This window comes from Pleuronectes platessa, chromosome 13, assembly GCF_947347685.1.
Source record: "Pleuronectes platessa chromosome 13, fPlePla1.1, whole genome shotgun sequence".
Taxonomy (NCBI): Eukaryota; Metazoa; Chordata; class Actinopteri; order Pleuronectiformes; family Pleuronectidae; genus Pleuronectes; species Pleuronectes platessa.
This window is the reverse complement of record NC_070638.1, coordinates 16098900-16111317: the sequence shown is the minus strand read 5'-3', so window position 1 is coordinate 16111317 and position 12418 is coordinate 16098900. Positions and strand designations below refer to the sequence as shown.

Genomic DNA, 12418 nt, shown 5'->3' with positions numbered 1-12418 from the left:
TAATTTGGACGGTGTGTGACTCTTATTTCAACAAACGACTTCTCATTGTAGTGAGTCACAGATGCTACCTAGTTTACGATCTAGTTGTCATGGCAGAAGTCTTCATATCTTTTAATCGGTAAATATTTATTATTTTGCCTAAAGGCAACAGTATTACCATCAGAACACTAACACAAAAGGTGACGACTGGCACCCTCTTGGCACACTTTGCGCCCCTTAAAACCAATCAATGATACTTTTACTGCCTCAGCCATTGCTGCTGACCATGATCATCACTTTGTGGCTTCATTTCACCATCTTCAAATTATTCTGTTTGAATTGAAAATGAACCATGTCACGGAGAAAGATCTCAAACTGGTTTATTGAACATTTAACTGTACTTCACTTAGTGATATTCACAGAATCTGAATCGAGTAGAAAACCCTTGGGTCGGTTAGAACAGGGGATTGGCAGAATGAATGAGCAGCTGAAAGATCTGCAGAAACAAATAACTCATTGAATCCATTCCATAATGGACTCAGGCAAAGGGAGGACCCACCCAAAATGAGTATACGGTTCCTAATGAAGTGCTCCATGAGTGTGCTGATGAGTATTTGTGTGTTCCAGTGTTCTGCTGGTCGAATCAGATTACAGTAACAGACTTCACGCTCCAGTGAAAACTGAGGAGGGAACATCCTGACACGTACAGAGGGGAGGGGATCTCAGTGCGTTCACTTTCCTCCTCAGGTTTGAATGATCCGGAGTATCTGCTCTCTGAACGGTACTGTAAACTCTAAACTAAAGGTTCTTTCTTTGTCACACATCACCGTCAATTCAATATTTGTAGTTCTTTTTAATCTTTCAGTCAAACAAAACAAGATGTGAAAGAGTTATACTCTTTTTCTTTTTAAAGCGAAGATTAATCAAAAATGAAAAAAAAAAAAAGATTGCATCACAAGAATCAATATTGATATGTTCAATGATCTGATATGAACTGTAGATTAAATAGTCTGCAAGTATTCTTCAACCTTGATACCTTTATCTGTGGAGTCAGATTTTCTACTTTCTGGTGATAGTAGGAATCACATCTCACTTTCAATTTCACCTTTCAAGCCGAAATGCTTATAAGATAGATATTTACTGAGATTAAAAACACATTTTATATAACTACAACCAATTTGAGTAGTTAATACTGTAAAATATGCCGAACAGAGTTATTTATTTTAATGTGTTCATTGACATTTACATGTGTATGAAAGTTTTGTAAGTTAGATATCTGATTCATCACTGTGTACTGGCCAAATCTTATATTATTTTTATTACAGGTTTCATGGGGATACAAAAAATCTGAATTTATCTTTCACTCTTGGAGTCTGATGCGCCTGGGCAAGACGGTCGTGTGCGTTCACCCCAATTACTGTCATATTTAACAAATTCTGTGAGAAACGCTGCTGAGTTATTTAACATAACTACCCTTACTCAGATCAGTCAGTCAGTCTGGGAGTGATATCAACGTCCTGTTTTAATTCTCTGGTATGTGTCACGATTCTTGTTAAGCTGATTTGAGTATTTCTGAAACTATTCATCTCCTGATCTTTTTCTTTGTTACTTGCAATTATATGTATGTATAATTATCATTTTCTGTACTCATACTCTGTACACTTGTGTTTTATCTTGTGCACCTAAATGCAAGCCACGTTTCCCACCTAGGATAGTTCATTATTGATTCAACTGATACAGTGGAGCATTCATTTAAAAACTGTCTAACAGGTGATACAAGCCTCTTGAATAAAATGAAAACAAGAGGTTATCTAACAACTGGAAATAAGAGTCTACGGTCAAAACACAAGAGCACAAGGGAACACAAAAAGATGATCTTTGAAAAGTACTGATGAAAATGGCAGGTACGGTAGTTTAAGATGGTATTTCCAAATATTTGGTACTTGTATGTCAAATGTGTTTGATGTGATTTCGAGAATTAAATGTATAAACTGCTTGAATCTCCACTGTGTGGAAATATTATCACTCTCAAGTGTGTCTGATAATCACAGCACATCATCTTTAGTAAAAAAAAAACACACCACAGGCTGCCTTGATCAATAAAAACTCTCACTTTGCCTACAGAGGTGATGCTTATGGTAGTGAAGCCTGTATGCATAAGAGGAAACAGGTCTGAATAGTTTCACAACTGTTTTTGTTCAACAGAGACGTTGTATCTTCCATGAACTTAGTGACCTTTCTCACCGAAGATTATATGACTAGTTACAGCAGGGAAAGCTATTTTGTAGTTGAAGCGTAACTTGTTGCATAACTGAAGTGTTAGGGTTAGTGTGACATGTAACCTGTCTCTCCTCTCTATTACTTATTGCCTATCCAAGAACCGAATGGAAACGTATGCAAATCATTTATTCCTGTGTGTTAAATCCTGTCTCAATCATCGCCTACAGAACCAGTCTGAACTGGCTCAGACAAACATCCTTAGTTCTCCTATATAAGATCCTTGCATATTAATGTTCTGCATCTTCACTTTGAGTTCCCTGTGACTCTCTGTGTTGATCTTTTCTGCAGATAAGCCCTTATGGAAATACACAAACAAATTTTCCAGCCTCTTGCAATTTCAGATTTCCATCACAACAGTTTTACCAGTGAACAGAATACACAACACCTACAAATTATCATTAATATAAATGTTACTATTTCTGATGAAAGGAAGTATGATGGTGAAAACTCCCTGACACTGTTCTTTCATAAACTACCATGTTAATATTTTAATATGGTAGTTTATGGTAGTATACGGCAGAGTTTCAGTGAGTGCCTCACTACTACTACTCCCCCAGTGACCTGCGCTTTAACACCATTTTGGAGTTAATAGGATTTCCCCATTACTTGAAGTTTACATTGTAGTTGTTTAAATCGCTTAAGAGTTTATGAGGAACATTTTTAACCCTTGCGTGTTGTTTTTAATGTTTTCTAAAAGAAAACTGATGCGATTGATGTTTTTTTCAAACATTTTCTGTGAAAATTATAGAAAAATAACACATTTTCATTTACTGCACACTTTACACCCACCAACATATTCATATTACATATTGTTCGGGTCCGAGGGATCCACTGGACCCGAGGGTAAAGAAAGTGTTGAAATTGTAGGTATATCTGACTCAGTCCTCCTCCTACCTTCGCCTGCTGTTAGTATGAGTGTATGTGCCTGTGTGTGTGTGTGTGTGCGCGCTTGTATGTGCATGATCTTTGGCTTCCTGCACCTGTTTTCCATGCACAAGGTTGCATCATTGCTACATTTCAGGCAAACATTACTTTGCTCCCACATTCCCGCACATTTTAACCCTGTGTCTTCTAAATTTCCTCCCACCCTATCAGAGCTGTAAATTGGGGGTGGGATACAACAATTGATCAAGGTGGTGAACGTATTCTCTGTTCAGAGGACCTTAGAAACAACAAGAGGGAGAAGCCTTGAAAGACGAGGAAGAGTTCTCAGAATATGAGGATCACATTTCTGTAAATTCAGAGTCTGACAGTGAGTTTGAGGAAGAGGATAAGATTGACCATCAGCCAGCTCCAAATAAATCCCGTCAAACGACAACCACAGGACCAGGTCAGATCTTCTGCCACGAAGCCAATGACAAAAAGATGACAGGGTAATCTCAGACACTTGGATTGTGCCCGGTTCTGCCAATTTACTAAATTGGAGACAATCAATTCTGTGGTAAACACAACAGGAATGGACAGCAGTCTTCCTTAACTACTGACGTCACTGCATCTCATGTCTCAAGAGGTCATGGACAAACTGTGGCACAGGGAGCATAATATAACCTCATCTCAGTTTGGACCGCTAAGGATTTACCAACGCTGGCTGTGTTTTTCAGATCATTGGTTTGGTTTTACAGCCTGTAGCTGTTATTTGTTTTTACTCTCGCCATTCTCATCTTTTCCAGCTTTTCTCTGAATGTCCAGCATCTAACAGCAGCCATTTGTCTGTCTGCCAATTGAGCGGCTACTAGGCTACTTTGAGCTGCTGAACTTAAGATGGTGTGGCCTAGGTGGTAGAGCGGGTGTTCTCGGCAAACACGAAGTTTGCCGGTTCAAACCACGCTCTTCCCCATCTGCATGCCGAAGTGTCCTTGGCAAGATACTGAACCCCTAAATGGCCCCTCATGAATGTTAAGTGTACTAAAAATGTAAGTTGCTTTGGAAAAAAGCATCAGCTAAATGACATAATGTAATGCAGCTTGACCTCCCACTTAGCTAACTCGTTAGCCTTATTACTGGTTCACAATGAGTTCTGCGATGGGCTGGCTCAAGAGGGATCCACCAATTGGAGCTTTTGTTGCTCAGGGATTGAAGCACACATTCATCTATAGCACATGAAGGAGCCTTGAATATATAGTGGAGTTGGTTAGCGGCTAAAAGCAAAAATTATTAATTATGTTTAATCATGCATTGCCAAAAAAATGATAATTTCCTTCTGTATCCCTAGTCTCTAAAAAGTTGGTGTTATATACAGTGAATAGTAAAGAGGTATATAAAACTAAATAAAGTATCGTAAAACTCACACTGTTTTTGTTCAAATGTAACATCCCACAACAGTTGCCCTGTCCTAATGGAGCCAGCAGAGAATCCAGTGAAGGAGCTGATGAAAGATGACAGTATTCCAAATCCTCCCACATCAAAGTGTGTTGAGAGAGGCCAGTGGGCCAACAAGACGGAGTTCTTTTTGGCAGTTGTTGGTCAAATCATTGGCCTGGGAAATGTTTGGAGATTTCCATATCTCTGCTTCAAAAATGGAGGTGGTAAGAGAACAATTGTCAAAAGTCTAATCTGTGAAAGTGAAATTTGGGGAAAACAGGAGACTTAGTTCAATTTGCCGCAATCATCAGTAACACTGGCTATAATGTTGTTTTTACTCATAATAGTCGTGGTTTTTCTTGACCAAAAAAATAACCTAATCATTTCCTTTAGGGGTTTTCCTGATTCCTTATGTTTTGTTCCTGGTCACATGTGGAATCCCCATCTTCTTTCTGGAGGTGTCTCTGGGGCAGCTTACTGGTCAGGGTTCAATCACATGTTGGAGGAAAATATGCCCTATACTTGAAGGTACTGGGATACAGAAGAGTTGATATAAAATTTAATTTTGTATTGTTGTATCTTAAGTTCCAATTTAATGACGTGTGTATTTAGGTTTAGGCTATGGCGGTCAAGTACTCATGCTTTACAATGCGATGTATTACATCGTCATCTTGGCTTGGGGATTCTTCTACCTCTTCTCCTCCTTCAACTCTGAGCTCCCCTGGGTCGGTTGTAACAACACCTGGAATACAGGTGAACATACGTAACCAACGCTACAACATATTATCACTGTGTTAAGTATTTATATGTTGAGTTTTTGAAATGTTCAGTCTGGTAATTCACAGATCAAAAAACAAATTAATCCTACTTTCAATTGTTAGCATTGTCTAAGCCTAACATAACCTCTGCACCATAGGTCCCTCCATTGCTGTCGAAATCTACACCAGTGAGCCACACTGTAAAACTGCCCGACATCTCGCTTTATTTCCCACCGATTTATTCCAATTCTGTATAAACGTTCACTTGGATTGAATCTTGGATGTTTAGCTGAAATCACAGACGAAATAATAAAAAAAATACTCAAACACCAGCCGGTCCCTAAGGCCTTTGGCCTCAGTTAAGGCTCTCCTGCCATTAGTGCTGTTCATTTCTATCCTGTTTTGTGCAAATTACTTTCATTTCTTTTCTCTTTTGTCCCCAGCATCCTTTGGTCTCTTGAAAGGCTCTATATAAACTCAAGCTATTATTATGATTAGGGAATTTTAGTGGTCAAAGGTAGATATCCCGGTGACCAGACAAAAGTTTTTTGTATCGTAGACACTACATTTCAGCAACACCTACAGAGTGTCCTTTCAAATTTTGTACAAACATATATTTGGACTCATAGATGTACTGAAGTTTGTGGTTTAAAGGTCAAGGTGGCCCCGCGAAGCATTTTTTTGTTCTCTTGATTATTTGTAAATGTAATATGGAGGGACTAAAAGTTCACTGGGTGGCAGAGACACAACCAGAAGGTGCTAATTCCAATTTGCATGACAACAGTACCCAGCACTATTTCCTCTTGTTTGCTTGACATCTGTTAAAAACTGTGCCCAGATGTTGTAGGACATTAAAAATGATCATGATGCTTCACCGCAGGCTGGGGAAGACGACATGTGTCACAAGACATGGCTGGTTACGAACTTCTCATGGGTTGTGACCAGTGTTGCCATAGTTACTTTGAAAAAGTAACTTAGTTACTTTACAAGTTACTTGATTTTAAAAGTAACTAAATTAGATTACAAGTTACTTGATTTTAAAAGTAACTAAGTTAGATTACAAGTTACTTTATTAGTTACATTCAGCAGCTGCCGACAACACCCCCGCCGCCTCAACATGAAAATGACAACCGGTTTTGCCAACACTAACTTTATTAGACACCGCCGGAGGTCCCCCCCCCCCCCCCCCCCCCCGCGCGAACGGAGGGTTCCCCCAACGGGCGCTGTAGCTGAGGTGATCTGACGGGACCGACACGCGTCCAGAGTCGCTGCCGCCGACCGCCGTACCCGGTCCCCTCCAACCGGTCCCCGCCTTCCGCAGCGCCGACGGACACCGCCCCGCGGCATAGGAAAGCCCCCGCACCGCGGACGAGCACAACCCCCCTAAAAAAACGTCGAGGCGTGCCGCACACCGAGCCTCCGGCGGCGTGGTGAGGAGGGCGACGGGGCGACTGCTCCCCCAGCCGCAGGACGTGCCCAGCGGGTTAACCACAAATACCGAAATAGTAACGCAAGGTGACTTGGACAAGTAACTTTAATCTGATTACTGGTTTGGAAATAGTAACGCGTTAGATTACTCGTTACTGAAAAAAGTGGTCAGATTAGAGTAACGCGTTACTAAGTAGCGCGTTACCGGCATCACTGGTTGTGACTGACTCATTCATGCAGTAGGACATTAGAGAAATATGTATCAAAGAAAATGACAGGGAAACCGTTGTATAAGACATTTCTCACAAAGACATTCAATATTTAAATTCACTGTAGCACAAAATGTCAATTTAACCTCTTACTCTTTTCTATTACTAGGGGAATGTGTGGATTTTCTAGTCAATCATTCATCAAATAATCCCAAATCTCCAAATGCAACATCTCCATTTGAAGAATTCTGGCAGTGCGTATTCACTTAAACTCTAATTCATATTAAAACAGAAGATTCATTTTACAGGAAATTGTGTCTAAACATATCTTATGTTCAGGAGAAGAGTCCTGGGTTTGTCAGGAGGAATTGAAGAGATGGGTAGCATCCGCTGGGACCTGGCTGGATGTCTTCTGCTGAGCTGGATTATTTGTTACTTCTGTGTCTGGAAAGGAGTCAAGTCTTCAGGAAAGGTGAACTTCCAAACAATTATGTCCGACAACTCTAAGGAGCTAAAACAATTCCTGTCTGAAAACGACAGTAGCTCAAAGAACTCTGAGAGCTTAACAAAGTTTGATTTTCAATGTATTATGTTGCAGTGTTAGTATTTTGTATACTCACTGTATCTTTATCCCTCCTCCTCTCTCAGGTCGTCTACATCACAGTCACATTTCCTTATGTGATGATGATTGTGTTGTTGATCCGCGGTCTGACTTTGCCAGGAGCTTTAGATGGTATTCGATTTTACCTTTCTCCTGATCCGACACATCTGGCTAATCCTCAGGTAAGACAAAAATGCGAGCAAATAAAAAAACAGTCTGCATCACTAGTATTTAAAAATACCAAACTGTTCTAAATGGTTCCAAGTCTTACAGCCACCCTTCTCAACAAGGAGGCTGAATGCGACGGATTTATTGACTCAACTGGTCAAACATGAGATTGATTTCAAATCTTAAACAAATGAATTATACGTTAATCATTGAACTGCTGATCCAAACTTAAACTCTGGGCTTTAGTGGATGAGCCATTGCATTTTCAAACATAAATGATCAAATGAAAAAGTGTAAAAAAAAATATATAAAGAAAGGACACACTAAGAAGTTTTTCATGATGTGAAGGTGTGGATGGATGCTGCCAGCCAGGTGTTCTTTTCTTATGCTGTGTGCACTGGCTGTTTGACATCTTTGGGAAGTTACAACAAATACACCAACAACTGCTACAAGTAAGGAAAACATGTTTCTCTCCTCTATTTTATTTTTGTTGTTATTTTCTATGACTCAAGTAACGTATCTATTGATTCTACAGGGATGCATTTGCCCTGTGCTTACTGAACAGTGCAACCAGCTTTGTTGCTGGCTTTGCAATATTCTCCGTCCTTGGCTTCATGTCCTATGAGTTGGGTGTTGACATCTCAACAGTGGCTGAATCAGGTATAAGTTTTTCAAGCTCTAATTAATGAATGAATGAATTAATTTATGGCTGGACATATTTTGTGGTCTACCTTGTCCTTTGTGCCACTTGCAGGTCCCGGCCTGGCATTCATTGCCTATCCTCGAGCAGTTGCAATGATGCCATTACCCCAACTCTGGGCTGCCTGTTTCTTTCTTATGATTGTCTTCCTTGGAGTGGATAGTCAGGTAGGACACACCAATGGACCAGGACTTGGTACCATCAAAACAGATGGTCTCCCTCCGAATCAAACTGAACTGGATTTGAACGTTTGTTTCTTAAAAACTCTATTTGGTATAGTTCCGCCTTTAGAGTTATTGCAAGATGTTGAGACAGCATGAAACAATAGAAGAGGAAAGAGAAGCAGAAGGTAGCTCCCAGGATTGCTTCCAGTCTTCGTCTCCAAAGATATTTGGGTGAAAAGGATGTTAATAATAAAAAAAAAGAACTACTTCATTCATTTTCACCATTCAAACCCCTTTATTCAAAAGAGTTGGTTAGTACAATAGCCAAATATGTAACAAACCAACATCAGAATGACTACAAACCAGACAATGTGAAATATAGGTAGATGTAGCCCAACTAAGTGATGACGACAAGGACTAACAGGTGTGAAAGGTGCCCTGAAACCAAGGTCCTAATGGACCAAAATGTTTTCCAACCAGAGGAGGCAGTCTTGGTCTTGATCAAATTGAACCATGGTTCAGTTTATTTGAGGTGTGAACGTTTTTGATAGTTTGCATTTTTGGACCGATTTCAGGAAGATAAGACAGCATCAAACGATAAAAGAACAAACAGAAGTGAAACTCTTTCTTGTTTCTCCAGAAACAGGTTTTCCTAGGCTCACAGGATTGCTTGCCTCTGAATATATAATGTTTGAATAATGTGTTTGGTGTGTGGTAGTCAAACCATAATGATGTTACAACAGCACAAATGCATTTTATTCAAAAAAGTTAGCAAATTCAATAGCTGCATTAAAAATAAGCCAACATCACACACACGTTCATCTGTGGACCCTAAATTGTAATGTGAAATTACATTTTAATCTATAAAATGTAAACACTAAAAACTTTGTTTGGAACTTTGTTTGGTCCAAACTTTCATCTGTGAAAATGCTGTAAAGGAGTTCAGGATGAAGTAAAATCAAACAAAGAACAATTGTAAAGACAAGCATCTGACGGCTGTGGAGAACTGTTGCTGCATGAGTTGAGTGTCAAATGTAGCACTGCTCTCCTTCTCGATGCATTTCTCTGACATCACAGTCATAGTCTGTGTTAATGTCACTAAATAGAGCTCTAATCTATATTCCTTTTTACCCACAGTTTGTGTATCTGGAATGTCTGGTAACATCCATATCAGATATGCATCCGTCCTTCTTTTTAACTGGTCATCGACGTAAACTACTCCTGCTGGTCATCTGTGGCGTGTGCTTAGTCATCGGTCTCTGCATGGTCACTGAGGTCAGTGCGGTTTTGTGTGTCTGCCATTTCAGATGATACAAAATGACCCCTCTGTGTTTGTCTGTGTGTTCTGCTGTTTGACTGTTGGAGTCCTCTCAGTATAAGGTGTTAATGAAGGGTCACAATAATAAAAAAAGAATAGGTGAAAATTCCTGCTTTATATACAGTTGATCAATTTCTGTACAACTTTACTTTTCTCTTTAATAATCATTTTCTCTCTCTTTGTTCTAATGAACCACAGGGAGGAATCTATGTATTTCAGCTTTTTGACTACTACGCCTGTTCCGGTATCCCATTATTACTTCTTGGAATTTTGGAGACCATTTGTATAGGATGGGTTTATGGTGAGTTACTTTGTTTTTCAAATACAAATAGCTACTATATAATCCTATCACTAAATACAGAATGACAATTCCACTTCGCACCAGTACAGTACCAGCACCACCAGCAGGTGGAGACGTCACATGTTGCCTTGACATCAGTGTTTAGCCCACTGAGGACTAAAGATCTAGAAACAAATAGAAAAGTGTATTTTTCTCTCAACAATCATATTCAAGGGGATGATTCCACGCAGCACCATCGATAGCACCACACATACGTTTAGATCCCAAACTTCTCGCGATGTTTAAACCATAATTTAATTGTTTACAATATTACTGGGGGAATACCAACCCAGAGCAACAAGGACACAATGCTAGCTGGGTAACAACAGAGTCATAATTATAATAATGACTATAATTGTGACTTACTAACTCAAATTAAAACAGGTGGCACAGTAAATATCCAAAACTATTACTGCCGACCCCCCCCCCCCACCCCTTCGTACATATTGCAACTTCTATTAAATAAAACTCATTCTCAACTCTAAAATGTTGTTTTGTTCTGTTTTCACTCTCCTTACCATGTAATATTGATTATCTAATAAATGTCTGTCTCCAAGGTGCTGATCGTTATTACAATAACATCAGGGACATGATTGGCTACAGACCTTCACTTTACATGAAATATTGTTGGAAGTTCATCACACCATGTTTGTCTGCTGTAAGTAAATGAAGGAAACTGCCTTTATTGTCTACATATACTTGACTGAGAAAATAAAAACGAGTTTTCAGTTTAGTGACCCAGATATGTTTCTCTCTTCATAGAGCGTTTTGCTTTTCTCTGTGATCAAATTCACCCCTCTGACATACAACAACACCTACCACTACCCATGGTGGGGCCATGTCCTTGGGTTACTTCTAGCAGCATCTTCAGTCCTCATGGTGCCGCTGTGGTGTCTCTACAGTCTGACTGTAACTCCAGGAACACTAAGACAGGTACTCTAAAGATCAAATGTGTCAAACATACTGGGATATTACACCGTCTTCAGTTTGTTGTGCTGTTATTATGGATTGATCCTGGCTCTTTCCCCATAGAGAGTGAAAATGGTGACCGCTCCAGCAGATGACATGTTTAGGGCACAAGGGGAGACATGTACATCTACAAAGTGTACTGAAAACAAACCCAAAGATACAGACTTAGATGAGGCCTCCAAAGACTTGGGGGAAGGCCTTCTACATGGAGAAGGCCCAACGGTAGTCTAGTCCAAACAGAGAGACAAGTCTACATGGGTCAATGAAAAGAGGCCATATGAGATGGAACCTACACCACCCATTCCTACAGTCAAAATCCAGAGCAATGGAGGGAGTTACAGTGGAAGTTAAATAGCAGCATGATTTAAGGGGCAAGTAACAGTTTCCAATCAATCAGTGTATGAATCATTTGTAGGGTGGAATGCTAAAATTATTGTTTCACACATTTGTAACAGTGATTTTAATAATAATAATTTAATAATATATTAATCACACAAGTAGGGACAATGATATGAGTGATATTAAAAATGCTTGTTGATGCTATGTTTGATAACATGTTTGATAAAACATTAATCATATTTAAAGGTTCAGTGTGAGGAATTTAGTGACATCTAGTGGCAAAGTTGCATTCTGCAGCTGAATACCCCCTCACCTCACCTTCCCCTTCCAAACATGAAAGAGAAACTGTGATAATCATCTGGGCTACTGTAAAAAACATGATTAAAGTATTTGAATATATTGGGCCCATTTTAGGGTAACAACAATTTGTACAATTTAGATGATTAATACACACTACTGGATACATAGTGTTATTTTATATAAGATGTCTGCCTATAGATCCCTTTCACCTAAATGTTACAGACTGAACCTTTAAATTGACTGCATGTGTGATGGTACAAACTATTGTGAGAGTGCTGTGGAAAGCAGCAGAGGCTGAGAGGACACAGATGGCTGACATGAGGGAAAGTACGTGAATTAACAGTAAAGTGTCCTGATGTGCTCTGAGCACCGAGGTACACAAACTAGCCAAAACCCTGGAACTTTTCAGAATCAGAAATGATCAATTCCTTTAACCCCCTTTGCTACAATTCCTTTAACCCCCTTTGCCTCAATTCCTAGAACCCCTTTTGCTTAAATTCTTGAAGAGTCAGTCTGAAACAACCAGCCAATTGGTAGAACAAAGAAAATAAGAGATTTTTCATG

The 12418-nt window shown here is 39.5% G+C and overlaps 1 protein-coding gene across 1 annotated transcript; it reads left to right on the top strand.

The window, feature by feature from the left end:
* The first annotated feature begins 4586 nt into the window (after positions 1–4586).
* LOC128454589 (sodium- and chloride-dependent GABA transporter 2) lies at positions 4587–11648 on the top strand. Its single transcript, XM_053438010.1, has 14 exons — positions 4587–4784; positions 4954–5088; positions 5173–5313; positions 7125–7209; positions 7295–7427; positions 7604–7738; positions 8073–8176; positions 8260–8384; positions 8479–8591; positions 9726–9863; positions 10105–10207; positions 10804–10904; positions 11009–11179; positions 11279–11648. Exons 1-14 carry the CDS (start codon positions 4595–4597, stop codon positions 11444–11446), a joined length of 1842 nt encoding a protein of 613 aa, XP_053293985.1. The 5' UTR covers positions 4587–4594; the 3' UTR covers positions 11447–11648.
* Positions 11649–12418: the final 770 nt, after the last annotated feature.